The sequence below is a fragment of the Manis javanica genome, chromosome 7, assembly GCF_040802235.1.
Source record: "Manis javanica isolate MJ-LG chromosome 7, MJ_LKY, whole genome shotgun sequence".
Classification (NCBI taxonomy): Eukaryota; Metazoa; Chordata; class Mammalia; order Pholidota; family Manidae; genus Manis; species Manis javanica.
In genome coordinates this window covers 67979039-67998180 of record NC_133162.1, presented here as the reverse complement: position 1 = coordinate 67998180, position 19142 = coordinate 67979039, and the positions used below count along the sequence as shown (strand labels likewise).

General features: G+C 43.3%; 1 protein-coding gene across 6 annotated transcripts in view; it reads right to left on the bottom strand.

Annotated features, from left to right (window-relative positions):
- The window catches only part of NRG3 (neuregulin 3), a 1059087-nt gene extending 1044145 nt beyond the window's left edge, over positions 1–14942 (bottom strand). For all 6 annotated transcript variants that reach the window (XM_073241095.1, XM_073241097.1, XM_073241096.1 and 3 more), the window contains exon 1: positions 14030–14942. In XM_073241095.1, coding sequence (XP_073097196.1) covers positions 14030–14852 — 823 coding nt within the window. In that variant the 5' untranslated portion in view covers positions 14853–14942. The remainder of the gene's footprint in view (positions 1–14029) is intronic.
- Between the last annotated feature and the right edge of the window lie 4200 nt (positions 14943–19142).

Here is a 19142-nt window from a genome sequence, read left to right as displayed (position 1 = left end):
AGCTGAACCATACAGTCCAGTTACCAAAGAGGTTTCTGGGAACAGTTTTTCTTCTTTGAATCTCTCTCTCCCATAAATACATGGCAAACACCTTATTCATCAAAAGCAAAAATATTCTTGAACATTCAAACAGCATGATTTTCCTATCACAAAAGCATTTCTATTTTGGAAAATTCCAGTAGTTCAACTGATTGCATGGAACCAATAATTGGAGATTGAAGTGGACTTTCCGGTGCAGCCGTGTAAAGAAACTGATGGAACAGCTAAGGGTTCTTCTTCCCAAAATGCAGGATGTGTAACTTATTTTTATGCAATTCATTTCATATGTTGTAGCTGCTATCTGGAGGAAAGAAAGTAGCTCTAGAAGGGGAAACAGATGACTTCATTTGGCACAGTAATAATAATGTCTGAGGAAATGTGAGAAAATTTAGTGACAAACTTCAGCAGTGTTTGAGTTTAAAAGAATTGCTGGCCAAAGATCACCCTTCTCTATGGTTTGCTCACAAAGAGACTCTTCTCTCAGTATAAAGAGCTCAATGACCAGCAATTAAATTCAATTTTCACAATGGAAGTGTAATACATAAAGATTTTCTGTAACTGGCAATTAAAGTGTTCAAACCCCAACACTTAGATAGGCAGCTATTCTACGGCAACCAGGATGAGAACACACACATTCACTGTGGACAACATTCAGCAACTGTACTAATACATTATAAAGTACAAGAGAGCTGAGAGTTGCACTGGATGTTTGATAATTTTTTTTGTATATGTGAGTGATTGAAAACATCATGGTAAAGGTTAATTTTTAAAAAAAGAGTCAGACAGCCAGAAAGCTTTGTTCTAATACAATTATTCTAGCATTTGGTCTTTAATATCTCTTTCAGCATCAGTGCTCAAACAAAACATTTATGTTGTTGCCTCCTAGCACCCAAGTCCTTACCCCTGAGTATGCCATTTTAGAAAATTAAGGATTTCAGACTTTAAACAAATCTTCCAGTTTCTGACTCCAAATACATGAACCGCTATTGCTCCTAGCCCACCCAACCATCTGAAAGGCATACACCTCTCCTTGACATTCTTGAAAGTATTTGTTCAGACACCAGTCCCTGCAGAGTTCGGGTGCAGAAGGCCTATCAGAAGGTACCCAGAGGAGGACTGTGCTTTGCATGCAGTGAGTCCTACAGGACCTTTTTACTTTAGGGTTAACAGTTTTATGTTATCTAGTCATTTAGAAGTAATAGAGCTCTTTAGACTTTTACAACACTCAGCCATTTGCAGTGCATTGTAGGAAACAGCATTTCATTATTTATCATAAATTACTCAGAGCTGCTCACGATGAAAGATGAGCATCAGCAATGGTGCCACTGAAGGTCACTGAGAAGCTTACGAAACCAATTGATGAAGGGGAAACACAGATTTGATACTGACTTTGTTAAACCCATGTACAGCTCTGCTGCCTTCCTTTCAAAAATCTCTTCTGAAATACACAAAGACCCAAGTAACTAAAAAAAGTACCTTACCTAAGTCAGAAAAAATAGATAAACTGAAAATACTCTGAGCAAATAACACTAGTATATGTCAGCGGCCGTATTATAAAGGTTGACATAAGTGAAAATTATCTGATCAGTGAAACACAGGAGAGACACTGTTGGCTATTCATACTGATTTAACATGTGTACTTACACAGTGTTGGAGCCCCTCTACCTGGTAACAATGAGCACCCCAGTAAGCTGGGAAGAGTGATGAATCTGATTCTAATCTAAAGGTAAACAAAGTGGGTAACATAACTAATTTCAACAGCTATGAAGATGACCAGAGCCCTCCTGCAGGCCAAGGGACAGCTTCATCTTATACAGACCCATCCTCAAGGTTTCCAAAGCACAGGGTGCACCCCCTCTCATTCCCCACCACGTGATGAGTGTAGACAGGGAATCAACAGCACCACTGCCTTCGCAGTGCCATGCAACAGCAGCATTCAATCCCAAGAGGTGCTGAGTGGCTTGGAAAGAGGACTTCAGACGCAACCAGAAGGGTGACGTGGCAATCAGTCTGTAAAAGTAGTTTTTGCCTCTGAAAAGCCTGAAGGTAGTCACAGGTTTACTTAGGTGCAGCAGTAAAATCAAGAGTTTCTTCTTGTTATTGTCCTTCTAACTCTACTTGCACATTTTTAGATATTTAAAAGCTACTGTTTTAAATTAAATCTGGGGCTCTGTTGATGTGACTACGGAGAAAACTAAACATTTTAAAACACCCAATTCTACTGCTTCCTGCAACACTAGAATGAAATATTCAAATATATTCAGCACAAGTCGAAGACCATATCTTTAAATGATTTGGGATAAATTAGCCTTGCAGAATCTTTAGAATTTGCTGCTCATTCCTCCCTCCAAGCCATCCTGGAGACCTTGTATCTTCTGAAAATACCACAGATACTCGGCCAATTCCTCAGACCAACCCTGACTGATTTTTAGCAGCCTAGCTCTGTCCTCCCAAGTCAAGTCCCCCCACCTTACTTAGGCCCTGTCCCAAGGGAAAGCTGAACTGCCTCACTAATTCAGAGAAACCCTCTCTGCCCACCAGGCCAGACCCTCACTGGCTCCCACACAAGTGGGTGCACATGCACACTTCCACCTTTGTGAATGGCCTTTTATTCCCTTGGCCTCAATTCTTGTTTCTCTGCCTAGACAAGTTCTCCCTTGATACTACCTATATCTGCTCTGATCACTATCTTCTGAAATGGCCTAATACATTTCTCAGCTGGAATCATAGCTTCAGCACTTTATTATTCTCTGGAACATACGTCCTGGTCTTCTCAACAATACCATAAATGCAGGTGATGAACTATCTTTCTTGTGCATCATGCACTCATGAGTGCCTGCAGAACTGATAAAGTCACTCTCAGAATACTAGGATGGTTTCACACATGTAAGATGTGAAATGTGTGGTCACTTATGAGGCATCAGAAACACTCCTGATATGGGTAAAAAAAAATATTACATAATATAAACACAAAATATCCAATCAGAAATGCTTAAATTGAAAAGAAGTAGGGTGTCTGCATGGATGGAGTCTTACCTAGCAAAGATCCTGAGAGCAAAGGAAGCTGCTGAAACGAGGAAGACCTGTGTTTGTTAGACTGCGAAACATGAACAATAAACACTCAAGTTACAATCCAGTATCTATAAATGGAAAAATCCATAAATTCAAGCCACCAACTTGGCTGCTTGAAGTGAAGGCCAAACAAATGTTTTGAAAGATTTATTTCATACTTTAAAGTTTGTATTGATGTATACAAAAAGTGCACAAATCGTTAAGTATAGAGCTTAGTGAATTTTGATGAACAGAACTCACCCATGTAATTAGCAGCCAGCTCAAGAAGCAGAATATTATCAATATCCTAAAGTCCCATATCTTGGGTCTCTTCATTCACTACCTGCCTCTTCCCCCAAAATAATCACCTTCTTGACTTCTACCATTAAACCATATATAACAGAAAAATATTTGTCTTCTGACTTTTGCTCACCAATGTATTTGTGAACTATCCTAAAAGACTTTGAGCACAATGCATCACAAAACTAAAAGGCTATGTGCCCTACAAATCAACACCTTCCTTTGGCCTATGGAATTTATTTCTGTAGTCCACCACCTAACTCTTATGAAAATAAAAACCCTGTGATTCTGAGAGGCTTACAGCATCTACTACATCTCTGAATGTCATCCCACCTGTTTATATCTGACTTAAGCCCTCCCTTCTACAACCCAACACTGCAAACTAGCCTTTACATTTTCCTGTCATTGGATCCCTAAAATAGAGGAAGTAATCCATTAGTATACACAGTTGATTATTTCTGTCGGTTATATCCATACCTAGCAATACTACTAAAGACTGCTCAACATCAGCAGCCTGGAAGAGCCAACAAGTATCATGAAACTTTCATCTTCTTTATCCTTATAAGGTCAAGGCTAATAATCCAAGGCCCAGGGTATGATACTCTGCCTTTAATAAGGCATTATTTCCCATGAGCAAGGGCAACACGTTTGTATTTGTACACATCTGCATTTCACAGCAGGAACCCAACTCAGTCAACTCTTTAATGCTGACACCACAAATTAAGACACAAACTCTTAGACCAAAAAAAAAAATCTTCACAGAATCAAGACCAATATTGAGTGGATTCATGCAGCTTATTCTCTACTTTTTCAGAAGTTTAGTAACTTCTAATTAGAGAGATAATTCACAACTATTAAATAAAACTTAGAAAATACAGTCAAGTACAATAGATTTAATAGCATTCCTAATCCACAATCCAGAGATAGCCACCATTAACAGTTTGATAAAGTTACTGTATATTAAGTCTATCTATTAATCTACATAGTTAAGCATAATTGGCACCTTTAATCATTTTCTATATGAAGTTTTAGGTAATAATAAATATTTTCTAGTATATTTAAAAGTATTAAAAACACACTTTGTTGTGTTTTGTTAATCTGTCACATGGGTAAAGTGAAATTTATTTTATTGTTTATTTTAACCTAAAATATACAAATGCATGTTCACTTGCCAAATATTTGGTTGTAGAATTTAAAGCTTTTTACTAAGAAAATTTCTGCTTTCTCTGAAAAACCACACCAAAAGGTATACCACAATCTTTCAGTTTGTTTACTTATTGTGGAATGAAAAGTTAAAGCCACATAGGAAGCAATCCACATACAGATTTCTTATATAAGTAAATCTCCCTTAAACTTGCCCACAACTTGAAGAAGCATTTTTTAAATGACTTATGTTTATAGAGTATATCTAAAGTAATCACCTTATAGTTTTAATAGAAAACACAATTAATTAATTGGTTTGCATACTATTTAAATACATTACCTAATTACAGTATCAAGGACAACTGGCATAAACAGATTTGGGAGCTAATAGAGCTGATACTTGGTAAACACACCTCCCATTTGGTGAAGGCGGAAGAACTACCAATTGAGGCTATTCAGCATCAGGGGACATCTGCCAGTTTTTAATACAAACTCTCACGTTGAAAAGTGAGGTAACAGAATTCAGTCAAGATAGTATTTAAGATAAACATTTCTGCACCCCATTTTCATTTTTTCATTCCTAGAGTCTCTCTTTTGCCATTATGCCGACAAAAACTTTTGTTTAACAATAAATTTGAGTAAGCAATCTCACTTCTCTTCTTTATGCTTACAGCTGCCACTCCAAGTCTATGGGATTCCTTCACCGTCCTATGAGATCTTGACTTTACAGGCTTCCTGATGTCACAGAATTCCTATCCTTCAGCACGGCTCCCCAGACTGTCCAGCCCAATCTTAGTATTTGACCTATTTCCATTTTCTTTTTATGAGTTTGCAAAAGTAGAAATCTCAATCATGTTATTTCACTTTAAAGGATATAATGTTTTTTTCCTTAGGGATCCTGGCTACACAGAAATGGAAAATGAGTAAGCAATGACTGGGTCCAGTTTGGGGTATCCTTGGCAGACTGGCAGGGTCTCTCCAAAATCGCTCTTCATAGGATTGTTGGCTAGTCAATGGTGGATTCCTTGTAGTGTGGATCCGAGAGAGAATTCTGATGCTGTGCAGAACACATATGCAACACCAAACATTTACAGTCTCAGCATACATGATACAGTAACTACTGTAATCAAAAGTCAGTTTGGAATGGGCAGAGAAGACAGTTTGGACTGGATCTTAGGAAGCAGAAAAATAAAGTCTATGACTGTTCTATTGGATCACCTACAAGCAGTTATAGGAGACAGAGAGTTAAGAAATCAAGGAATAGAAGTTTAGAGGAACACATTCTTTATCTTTTGTTGAAACATCTCCTAAATTTCTCCTTGGGCGGAAAACCAGGGCAATTTCTCCAGTTAAAAAGACTCTCTTTACCATAGCAAAGAACAGGTACAGAGCAGATATGCCATTTAAGAAGTTTATCATGGCAAATGCCACATCTATGTAGGAGTTAAAGACTTAAAAGAGGCAGTATATACAGATATAGTCACATGTATCAGTGGATTAGGATCTGGGGTGGGGAGAGATTACCTGTGAAATGATCATTCCATCTTCCTAATACATCAAATTATGCCACTTACGCATGTCCTAGGCAAATTATAGAACCACTCTAAACCCTGCTCCATTACCTGTATTACTGAGCTAACCATACCTAGGCTACAGGCCCAGATGGCTGTCTTATTTACAAGCACTCAACGGCCAAGTGTGTCAAGTGCTGGCCCTCCTGGCACACAATAAAACTTCACAAATGACAGCTCTATTGTTATTATCTAAATTCCCAAGCCACTCCCAAGACTGAGATTCTGGGAAGAATCCTTCCACACTTCTAAAAGTAAAATTCAAGGCACAAAATCAAGAGTCTGATCCCAAAATAATGATAAGGGTGTGATTTTTTCTTAGCGAACTTCTAACTCCCTGGCAATTCACAGAAGGATCATGCCAAGGGTCATGTGTAGCTGTCAGAAGGGTGTCTTAGGAGGTAAGCTGATATCGTCAAGAATTCTTATCAAAATGTTTAGCATAAAAATTCTATTCTCACAACCCTAGCTGTAAGGTATCAATGCTAAAGTAGCTGCACAGACTCAGATGATTTTTTTAATGTTCTTTCAACCTATATTGCTATAATGATATATACTATCACTTTTAGGAAAAGGCCTCAGAAACAAAACCTCATCATTGGAAGCTGCTAAACTCCTATTAGACTTAATTCTGAATTCAGTTTGCAGACTTGTTTATGACTAGCCTCTTTTTAAGCTTGGGAATGGCAATTTTTGATTTATGTACAATCAACAACCTGGCTGGAAAAATAGAGACTTATAACAGAAAAAGTAATACGCTGAAATATAATTCAAGATGAAGTTCCCAACAAACAGACTTGAAACAAATGTTTTCAAAATCCTAATACTAAAGGTCCCCAAAATGTAAAAGCATACATCTAAAAGAGCTCCTTCATGGATGCAAGCAACCAACTAATCCTCTGAAACCTTAATCATAATAATAACTCCTAAAATGAGGCGATAGAATGAAATGCAGACAGCGCCTATTTTTACTAATGTTCTCTACAACACCAAAGGCAGAATGACAATTAGTGTAGCACTGGAACAAAAGGGAGCCATGGGGCATTCTTTCTTTCATCAAGAAATCTTCAAATTTCTGAAGGTTTCAGATTTCCAGATGATTCAACAATCTCACTCATTTTCCCCAAAACTTCAGTTCCTCTCTTTGATAAAATATGTCTAAAATAGGCTTTAAAACATAATGGCTTTAAAATGGCGGTCTCTCGTTTCTAACTACTCTTTCAAGGCGACTTGAGGTTCACTTCCACCCTATGTGTTAACTGTGCCAGGGGTTATCAGACAGGAATACAGGAGTGCCCCAAGGGCCTACAGGCACAATGATCCCTCACTGTGATGCAAGATCCCTCAAGCTCAGTTGCAAACTAGCTCTAACATTTCAACTGAATTCGAAGGCCTGATGTGTTCTTGGATGACAGTCACTAGTCCATCCCCTTTCCTGTTTCTCTTCACATAAAAATAGTAGAATGTCATGCAGTTTATAAGCTCTTTCCCACATGCTATCTGATGTAGGTTATTAGCATCACCCTTATTATCCCAGAGGAGGAAGTTAAAGTTCAGAGAGATTAAACTGGTTCTTGGGGGTTGTAGTTATCACAAGGTTCAAGATTACAGGTTTTGGGTTTTTTGTAATACAAATCTTTGTCACCCGTCCATGGAAGTCCCTAAAATATATGGTCACGACTGACTCACATTTTTAATACTGTTACCTACTAAAGGAGTCACTTTTTTACGTCGCTTCCCCTAGCCAGCTTACTGAGACCACTTCTCCAGGGTAATGAACGCTGCTAGGCCCACTGCATGGTGAAAAAGTCACAGCCACCAGGCCAAGGGGGCCTTGAACTCCTCTGCAACCACCTGTTGGGCGGTGCGCTTACCAAAACCCAGGGCACAAGCCTGTTTATGCCATTTGTTCTTTTCCTGTTATGTAATTTCATCTTATGTAAACCTCTGATATGATTGTGGAAATGAGAAATAATTGTAGTTTCTCCTAGAACATGGTTGAATACTTTGAAGAAACTCCAAATGGTGAGTTGTTCGAAAAAAAAAGAATAAAATAACTTTGAATTATATGGGCAAGAAAATTGCAAAAGATTCCCAGAGCAAAAAGTATATTATAGCATCTGAAACCCAGAAAGAATCTGGGTTCAAATTCCTTCATCAGTGTCTTTAAAGAAGAAACAAGTAATTAGAGGTGTGGCTTGTGAAATAAAAATAAGAAAAGAAAAAGACACTAAGCTCAAACTAAAGGCACAATATTAAGAAGAAGCCTTGACCCTACATCAATATGGGAGAATGACTGTTGTATATATTCAAAATTCGATTTTAATTTTCTACTTTTTAAACCATTACTTTTAGAGACTTTTTAAGTTAGCCACTTAACTACCAGCATTGCAATCTACAAATTGATGTTTAGTAAATATTCATCAAAATGAATTTAAAAAGTCAAAATACATGACCTGTATTATGAAAACTACATAATTACATTAATAGTAGCTTATGTTCAATGATACAATTGTTTTATAGAATCTGATAATAAATGCTGTCAAAACTAGTATGATTTGTATGCCAACCGATCTATGTGGGGCAACAAGTAGTAGTTGGTCTTCCACCAACCTTCTGGAATCCTTAAAACAAAATTTAAGACTTTAAAAATGAAAGCATCAAGACAGTTTAATAACATAGTTGCATAAATGGGTGGGTTTTCTTCTTTCTTAATTTTCTACATCAAGTTAATTTAACATGCAAAAAGGTTGGCTGTTAAAACAAGTTATGTTTTAACACGGAGTTGCTAAGAAGAGCTAAGAAAATGTATTTTAATGACTAATGCTGTACCATAAGCTAAGAATAATGGGCTAAAAAAATAGAAAGGCTTCGGAAATTCTGAAGGAATCTTCAGAAGAGCCATGATCAATTTCACGAAAGACTAGGTAAGGAACACATGAAGTCCTCAAACAAAGAGTGATAAAAATGGAAAAACCAAACTATGTGTCCTAAGACTTTCATTAGTAATTGCATGAATGGGAAACACCTATTTAGGCATGGCTTCATTTTGCTATTACAAAGCTTTAAATTGAGTCTATTCCTCCCTCCTGCCGTCAGTGTGTACACGGTTCTGGAGACGGCACCTTCCTGGGTGTCCATAAGTAAAATTTCTAGAATCTCAAAATATCTCAGTGGTATTTGTCAATGAAGTACCAGCTCTGCCTCATCCAACACAAGTCCAAAGATAAAAAACAGATTCGAAGGAAGAAAAATGAATTTCAATTCTATTCACTAGCAACTCAAATGCATTTTACAGACTTAGATTTATGGCTCTTCTCTTGCTCTTAGATATTTCAGGGCCGAATTTCATGTTCCATTTTCAACATCCAAGATAGAATATTGAGATGTGTTTGGCACAGGATATGAGAGGGTATGAGGAATTTCTACAAAAGAAGCAAGTTGAAAATCAGCCTTTCTCCCATTGTGATATGTAGAGGAGGAAGACCTGGGACTAGAGAGCTGGTTCTCTCTACACTAGACCTCCCAGGATAGCTGGGATTTCAAACTGTCCACCATCACCCTGGTTAGGGCCCAATCTGGATTTAGAAAAGCTGGTTTCTTTAGTAACAGAGAGAAGTTGCAACAAATTAGCTTTTTTGCTTGTTGGTTTTTTTTTTTTTCCTTTCTGACAAGCTTCTGAATCAACACTGTTGTTAAAAAAAGGTTACCTGGGAAAATGCACAAATACCAAGGTGGCTGGATTACAAATCAGACCTGCAGAAGGTACTCTTCAGTTCGGAACTGGGGCACCCAAATCCCGCCCCCAAGTCCAGGGAATCATTGGGGAATGCTTATACCACACTGTCTTAACATACTGAGGTCAAACCAAACATGGCCCTAAAAGAGCCTTGCCAATTCTATGCCACCCCTGCCCCCATCCTTTTTGTGTGTATGTGTATGAGGACCATGATATATAACACAGGGATCTAAAGAGCAAAAGGTACAGTATAATTGATTAAAGCAGATAAGTCTCATAATCCTATAGTAAGGTCAAACGAGATCAAAACATACTCGGGTTGCAGCATATGCTCATAAAAATGCCTTCAATTGGATTTCATAAGAAATATTGATCTCCAGGTCTGACCTCTCGCTGTGGCTACCACACATGATTGGGGTCAGTACCTTCTATGCTGAAATTCCTTTAATGGCCTTGATTCATGTAGATAGAAGACAACATGTAAGAGTAACTTGATTGAAACAATTATATCTGAGGTTGCTTCTAAAGCAACTAAGAGTACTCTTATTAAAAGACTGAAAATATTTGAAAAAAACAGGTAGGAAAACAGTCAATGTTATCAACAGCTTTCTTCAAAATTACAATAGGTACGACCAGGTAAAGTTTTATTTATATAGATGTGCTTGTATCAAAATTACCCCCAGACCATGTTTACATATCAGTGATACATCTTACATTTATTTCTACACTATTTGAGATTTGTGATCTTACCCACTGTAGTATTAACTACATATCTTTAAATATCATGCAAAGAATAATCCATTAAAAGTGTCTCTGTCTTTTGAATTTAAGCAGTGACTGTTTTTACCTGTTAAACATGCTTTCAGCTGAGTTACAGTAACAGCCTACAATTGCACTGACACATTATCCATATTTGATTCAAGTCTGAAAATACAATTCAGTGTGCTGAAAAGGCTGTTTGTACACTGCTCAAAATCACTGATCCTCTACCATGTGTCCTGAGAATTTGTAAACTAACCTACACTTTCAGATGCAAAATGCTTCAAAGACATTTTTGGTGAGATAACCTCCTAGTGGCAATGTTGAAGGTATTTGTTTTAAAAGCATTGTTGTTAAAGCACGAAGAAAACACAAGTCATGGGGAACTAACTGGGAACACATATCCCAGTAAAAGAATAAAGTTTAGGTCTGGCTGATGGTCTAAATGTTGGAGGGTGAGAAAAAGAGTCAATTCCAAGCCCTCCTTCCTCTGCCTTTCAAGTTCAATCTTTGTCTTTGATCCTACAGAAACACAGAAATTGGGACTTTCCCATATCCAAAACAGCTTTTGTTTGCAAAAATCCTATTACCTATTAGCAAGTCTGTTTATTCTAGACTGAACCAACCTCTTCTACTCCAAAGAGCTGTGCTGCCTTTAAAGACTGACTGATCTAAGACAAACACAAAGACATTCATTCATTCTTTAAGTCCTGAGATGTTCAGTTCAAGAGCAGAGACCTTGGCCTTTAAAGAATCTGAGTTGGTCTTGAAAAAAACAGAGCATAATCCTTTGCTGTCCTCAGGTGCTACAACACAATCAATGGCTTTCATTTTAAAAAAAAAGGAAAAAGAAATAAAAAATAATCTACTGAAGACTGGAGTGGTAGAAGCTAGGAAAAAGGGAAATTTCTTTTCTGGGAACTTTAGACACACAATCAAAACAAGTGAAAAATACAAATGCGAGATATTCAGGCCATTATTCAGCCTACGGTACCAGTGCTCATAATCCCTCACATGAGATCTTTATTTCCTTTTGTTAATCATCCTGAAATCTTGAACCAAAAAAAAAGAAAGAAAAAGAAAAAAAATTAAACTATCCTTTTTATTTAAATTACTATACACTCTACCTATTTAAGCTCATCCTTTATGGAAACTACATAATCTTCCTTTCATTAAAATTTCCCTTATTGATATATACAAACCAGGTCAGTTGCAGCTGGATTTGCATTCTTGGGTTTTATCCCTTAATACTTTGTTGGAGGTTTAAAAAAGGGCAAGAGCTGGACCTCAGATACACATAAAACAAATACTGCTTATATGTCTAAGTGAACGTTGACACCATTTACAGATTCCTTCCCCCCACCCTTTTCCTTGGGGCTGAGAATCCTGTCAATAATCATTACTTATTAAAGAGGCTGCTATTCCTTTCTACAGAATGTAGGAAGGGAGCATGGAGAGGTAGAAATAATTACCTTGGGTTTTTCTTTAAAGACCTCAGGAATGGAACACAAGGAAATCAACTGAAAAAAACATGAAATACCCCTGCCATGTGCAAAGCCTCCCCCCACGCCCCACCCCACATCCAAACACATATGGTGGGGAAGTAAACCTACACTCCATTATTCCTATCAACCACATCCAAAAAAAACATGAAAAACCCGGGGTCTTCAGGATAGACACACATGTATTTCTACCCAGGATAGACACACATGAAAATACCCAAGAGTATTTTCACCATGCACTTGACATCCCTTTACCCCTCCACAGAACCCAAGCTAGATGGAAGCCTCCGAACACATCCTGAGAAAATGTGCTCTCATAGCTGACTTGCCTCAGCGGAAGGACAGAGAGGCAGTAAGTTACCCGTCTGACTGCCATTCTGGTTTGTGGCAGATTCCCTCCTTCTCTTCTGTTTCCCAATTTATCCTCTAGCCTGTTTTTACCCCGAAGCAGAGTAAGGGCATAAGGAATTTCACTCTTGGACCTTACCAACAAACACACTAAATCCTTATAAAAAAAAAAGTTTCAAGGGTTAAAAAACACCCAGGTTAAGACAGGCCAGGGCAATAAAAAATTACCAGAGGACTAAAAGCAACCCAGGTATTCCTACTGAAGAGTTAAAGATGATGAGGAATTTTCCTCTCCCCCCAGATACTGTGGCTCACAACAGAAATACAGTACAAAGACAGCACAACCAGACAGTTTGTGCAGAACAGCCCTGCACAAAACTTGAACTGTCAAGCTGGGGGGTTTGTCCTAAATAACCTTCACAGGTTGCACAAACCTTTCCCATATCCTGATCAACAGTCAGATTCAGAAGCTTCCTAAGATTTCCTTAGAATAAGAACAAGGTGTGTAGAGGTGGGAGGGGACGATCAATTAAGTCATCTAAAACATATGTAAAGACACAGAGAAAATATATACCTTCAATACAAATCAATAGAAAGCTATCATGCTAGGGTAAACTGGCCAGAACTGACAGCATCTAAGCGGACTGAAAACGCTCCACTGAAAGAGTGACCTGTTTCAAAAGAGCTGGATGTTTTCTTCCCTCTGGAGTGGCCCATTCTGTCTACGTTATTCAGGCACAGAGCGAGGGGAGATGAAGTTCACACCCCACCTTTGGGAAAGGAACAAAAGCAAATGCTTGGCAAAGCTGAAAACTCCTCCTCCTCCGTTAAGACCCTAGAGGCGGCAGCCCAGTAGGGCCCCCATCATATTGCCCCCTCGTTAACTCACTCTGGGTGGCCACAGAATCCATTTCCATGCCCCTTGGAATGGCCGTGGGCAGGCTGGGGGTGATCATGTAGCCCTCTGCGAGAATCGCCTCCTTCCCCTACCTCCCCCAATGGCTTCTAATTAACCCTTCTGGTCCCTGTCCGGGTCAGGGCTGCTGAAAGTATCTAGGCTTCATCCTATTAACATGTCCATCTAATCTTCATAGCCCCTCTCCCACGCCCTCACATGGACCTAACTTCCCTTTGTGGATTATCGACGGTCAATCGGATTGGGCTCTTCTTTCGCTCTTTCCTACAGGCGGGGAGAGGGCTCGGAGCTTTGGGGAAAAGGCCCTCCCTCCCTCGGTCGCTTGCTCGCCAGCAGGTCCGCAGTGAGGAGGGATCGCGCTCGCATTAACCCTCTGAAGAGAGTTGGGCGATCTGTTCTCATTTGGGACCTACCGAAGTAGGGCGTGTGGAGCCTGACAGTCTCCCTGCGCTTCCTACCGCCCGCACCCCACAAGGACCCACAACAGCCCGGCACCTTTTTCCTCCCTAGCGGCCAGTCTTAACTATCTCAGTCTGGGCTCCGAACCTGGACTGGCTGGGGGGGTGAGGGATGCTAGAACACAGGCGGCAAGGGGAAGAGACGGCAGGAGGGCGGAAAGGAAACAGTACTCAATCGGAGTTCAGGCACACTGTTTACTTACGAAATTTGGGGCTGGTGCTCGTTTCCGGCGTGGTGGTGGTGGTAGAGGAGGGGAAAAACGTTGAGGACGAGGCGGAGGCAGCATCCTGAGAAGGAGACAGGGTCCAGGAAGGAGTAGAATCATGAAGGTAGGAGGAGGTGGCGTATGCCGCAGTGGGCCAGGAGGGCATGGCCTGGGTACTGGGGGCTCCTGGCCCCGGGGGTCGGGATCCCGGCGTGCTGCTACTGAAGAAAGGGGCCGTGGTGGACAGGACCGTCGGGGGGGCCGCAGTGCCCCGTGCGGTGGTGGAGCGCGGGCTGGCGCGGATGGGCACCCGGTGTCCGGGGAAGCGGGTGGGCGCCCGCGTGATGGTGGTTAGGCGGGTGCTAATCCGGTTGGGCGTCCGGGAAGAGGCGGCGCCGCCGGCAGAGGGGGTGGCGGGGGATGCGGTGGAAGTGGTCGTGGTGGTGGTCTCCATGGCCTTTGGGAAGGAGCTGGGCTTGGAGAGGAAGAAGGGGTCCTGGCCCATCCCCTTGGAGTCCACCAGGTCGGTGGGCACGTATTCCTTGACGGAGCCCACCACGATCCATTTGAGCAGCATGAGGCTGAGCCCCAGGCCGATGAAGCCGATGAACAGAGGCACCACGCACAGCCACGTCTGCTGCCGGTTCCACACGATGCAGTCGCTACAGCGTAACTCCCGGGGGGGCTCGGCCGCCCCTTCGCCGCCGCCGTCCGGGCCCCCGCCCGCCGCCGCCGCAGCCGCCGCGGTGCCCTCCTCGGCCGAGGCGGCGGCTGCCGAAGCGGCTCCAGGTGGGGAGGCAGCGGCAGCCCCTTCACTCATCCTAGGAGCCGGTCTTCACCTTCGCCCCCCCGAGGGCCGCGCCAGAGGCATGGGGCCGCGCGGGCCGGGAGCGGGCGCGGGCTCCGGCGGCGGCGGCGGGCTCGGGCGCAGGCAGCGGCCGCGGCGGCCGCATGCAAATCGGCTCCCTGCCCCCACGCCCCTCCCCCCGAGAGGCGGGCGGCGGGCGGGGAGGAGAGAGCGGGGGAGGGGACGCGGCCGGGGAGGGGGTGGCGAGGAGCGCGCAAGAGGGGCGAGACGGGCCCCCGGCGCCGCCGGCCGGTCAGGGAGCGGCGGGGCGCGTCTGCAGCCCGCCAAGCGGCCTCCCGCACGCCGGGGCCCCGCGCCTGCCGCTACGGCTCGCCGCCTGCTTGCGCTCCAGCCGCGCCGGCATCCTCGGGGCGCCGCGCCCGGCCGCTCCCCGGGGCGCCCGCCCGCGCCGCTGCTGGGCCTCGCGTCGCCTTCAGGAGCTGAGCCGGCCGGCTGCGGGATGCAGGACGCCGGAGAGCCGCATTCCGACACAGGGGGGCCGGCCTGGCTGCCGCCGCTCGCCCGACCCGGCGCGCCGCGCTCCTCGGCGGCTGCTCCGCTAGTCCAGGCGGCGAGGTGCACCTGTTCTTCAGCCGGCCCGCAGCCAACCCTCGGCCAGCACTCTCCGGGAGAGACCAATCCGAGCGCAGCGCGGAGGGCGAGCGGCCGGGCTCGCCTCGATCCCGCCGCCTGCGGGTCCGCGCTGCCGCCGCCGCCCGAGAGTCAAACTCCAGCGAGCTGCGCCGCAGCCGCGAGCCCAGGGCCGGGGGCGCACGGGGCACCCGCAGCGGGTGCAGTCGGATCCGCGGGGGAGGGAACCCGCAGAGAACTCGGAATCACTCTCCGGCGCCGCTCCCCGGTCGCGCTTGGGGAGGTGAAGCGAGAAACCGCGTCGGGGATCCCGGGCTACGCGGACCCCGGGCCAGAGGCGTCTCCAGGAGGGTTCTACGGCTCCCGGGCGGGTGCGGTGTGCGCGGAGCCGCGGCGGACGAGCTGGGCTTCAGTCAAAGTAGCGCCTCCCACCAACACCTAATGGTGGTTTCTTAATGTGCACAGATAAATAATCCAAGAAACCCCCTGCTTGGAAGTGTGTGGCAAAAGCAGCTCCCGACAGATTGGGAGAGGGTCTCCGGTGCGGACACAGTGGGGTCAGAGACTGACGCTGCAGGCGAAGGAGAGGGGAGGGCTTGTGGGAGGGTGTCTGCCCTCCCCTGCCTGATGGCGGGTGTTGCTGGATGAAGAGCCACCTTCCCTTCTAGTTTCTGAGAAATGTTGGTGCAGCAGACGACCGTTGTTCAATCACACCTGGCAGCTCTCCCCAAGCTGCTTTCAGAGAACTTACCTTTTTGAAAAGTATTGTCTTTAGATGTAGATATACGCACAGGTACACACTTTACGGCGCAACTGATTATGAGAGGTAATATTTTGAAGGAATCGGGTTGGTATCCAAAATTATGTTGCTGTTTTCTCCCCTGGGATAGAGAGGCACCTGGGTCCGTCCCTATATGTCAGGTGCAGAGTGGGACCTGTGGGGGAGGAGAAGGGACAGGGCAAAGGAGGGAGCAAGAAAAGGGTAAAAAACCAGCTTCAGCGTGGTTTATGCTGATGGTGCAAAACCTCGTTTGTCAACTCTCCCCCAGATTTCCTTGTCTAAAGGGGAAACTGGAAAAAAAATGTTTTTATTTACAAACTCTGAGGATAAGAGGTTGAGGATGGTAGCCCCCAGTACACCTCCCCAGCACTGTATGATTGGCCAGCATGATGGAACCAGTTCTCTTTATCCTGCAGTAGGTCTCCACAAAAGATGAAGTTTTCTAGGTATCCATTTTATTCACAGGTGGAAAGCCGAACGGTACACTGAAAAGACTGCAGAGAGCAGAGGATGCATTGAAACAGGAAGCCCCTGGGATTTGGTGCCTACCATAGTATTTTGCACAGACATGGTTAATAAATTATTTTTGATGGCTAAAATGCGGCTGTCACCTCTTACAGCTGTAACATTGAGACTTTCCCCATAGGAAGGCTTTTGATTTTTAGTTTGATAGAACATGCCCTAATCCAGTAGTGCAGAATTATGGTTCCAAAAATCGCAAGTGAAAAAAATACCCTAAGCCCTTGTATCTATGTTCCTTCAGCTTTCCAAAGCAAGGAACAATCCTCCTGAGTAAAAATTGACCCAATCTCCACCTTTTGTGGGTGCTGGGCAGGTACTAGCCAGCCTTTCCTGTATAGCAAATAAAAGTTAGCTTTCACACAAAAGGTTGTGAAACTAGAGTAGGTGCTGCTGTCAGCTATATGAGATAGAAAATTACTTTTCCAAAGCACTCTTTGTTCATTGGCTCCCAGTATTCCTGTGGCCTCTCACTTCTTTGCCTGCTGAAATAAATCCAGTGTACAACAAGGGGTACCACGACGCCACAGCTGGGCAAATGCTCCCCTGAAACTGAAGTGGCGCAGCATTCTCTCAGTGTTGTCTAAATGCTCCCCCAAGCCTTCTTCATCTACCTCTCCAAATTCCCTCCACTTCTCATTTCCACTTGTCTTTAACAATTTATTCATGGTTCCCTGTTGAGCTCATTTTCTCCCAGATCCTAAGCCATTGCACTTGACTACCCATTAGCTGCTCTCACAGAAAACACCATCACTGGGGAGAGAAAAAAAAAAGAGCCCATTGCTTTGATAGCCTTGTATCAGGGAGACGGTTGTACCAGCCCATCCAAGAAAGTTTGGCTGATGCAACCATCATTAACTTGCAGTTGTACTGTGAGGCTCACTGGTAGCAGGTGGTAAGCTCTGGAACTGGAATTGGAGGACGGAGGGCCCACAGCTGAGTCAAGGACAAGTGGTAGACACTCTCTCGCTGCCAATGAGCAGCCAGCTATTCAGCTCTGAGAATGAGAAGATTAAGGGGGAATCTTAGCCTAGTGACTCCAAGCTCCCTGATGCAGAATGCTGGAGAAAGGGCTTCACACTTAGACTCTGAAGACAGGGATTCAAGTTAGAGCTCTGCCCCTGATAAGCAATAAAGTCACTCCAGGCCTCTGTTTTCTTATCTTGCAATGGAACTACAATACCAACATTCTACACAATTAGATGAAATTATGTAGCTAAGTGGTCTGTTCCACTGTGACATCTTTTAAGTATCATTATCAAATACCTTCTTGTAGAGGGGGTGTGTGGATTTTTCTAACAAATGGGCATGACATACCTCAGCCTCACTTGAGCTCCATTATCTACCTAAATAGAATCACCTGATGTCTCCAGTGTGATCCACTAACACATTAAACTCAGCATTTCTAACCATTGCTTAAAGTTTGCCCACAAGCCAACATTTCTATGGAACTTATGGTTTTCCCTTCAAGGGCACCAGTATCCCTAGGTTGGAAGTCTCAGTGCCTTCTCTGACTCCTTACCTCTCATACCAATTAGTTGTCATCATTAACAATACAATATCACTGTCCTGGGTTCCCTCCATTGTAAATTCTTTGGCAAAGATCCAACTTTAAAACCACAAAGCCAGAAGTGAACTTGGTAGTCAAACACCTCCAAAGTGTCATCTCAAAAATGTCCCAGCCCAACAGTCATGCAGATCCTGTAGCACTAGGGAGTTGCTGGAGAGAACTGTCCGGCCTACAGACAGTATACAGAATTAGAAAAATCTTTGTGTTGAGCCAAAAACCTGCCTTCCCTTACTTTAACCCTTTCTTCTTAACTCATTAATTATATAGACTTCTCATGAACTGGATTCCAGGCATGGAGGATACAAGAGAAAACAAAACAAAGCTCCCTACCTTCCTGGAAATTATATTTTTTGGGAGAGACTGACAATAAACAAACAAAACATATATATATTATATAGTCTCTCGGTAAATAAGAAGTGCTGTTTTAGACCACAGAGAACATGCCTTTTTGGTATGATTACACAGCCATCCCAGCACCCCCAATCTATTTACCATCCTCAAAAGCCATAAGGACTTGACTCTCTTAGGAGCACTAGGGTGCTGTTTTATTAGCTGTAGGTTCCCATGGTAAATGTAGTGTACAGAAACCAGGCTGGCCTGCAGAATCATAATATCCACTAGCATGTATGTGACAATGTAGTTTCTCAAAACATTGGACAATATGAACACTTTACAAAGGGAAATGATAGCATTAACCTCTTCCCATGGTGGCATATTCCTTATTCTCTCTGGATTTAGCTCACTATTGTTATTGACTCAAGGATTTGTGCATTACATCATAATGCACAATATCACAAATGAA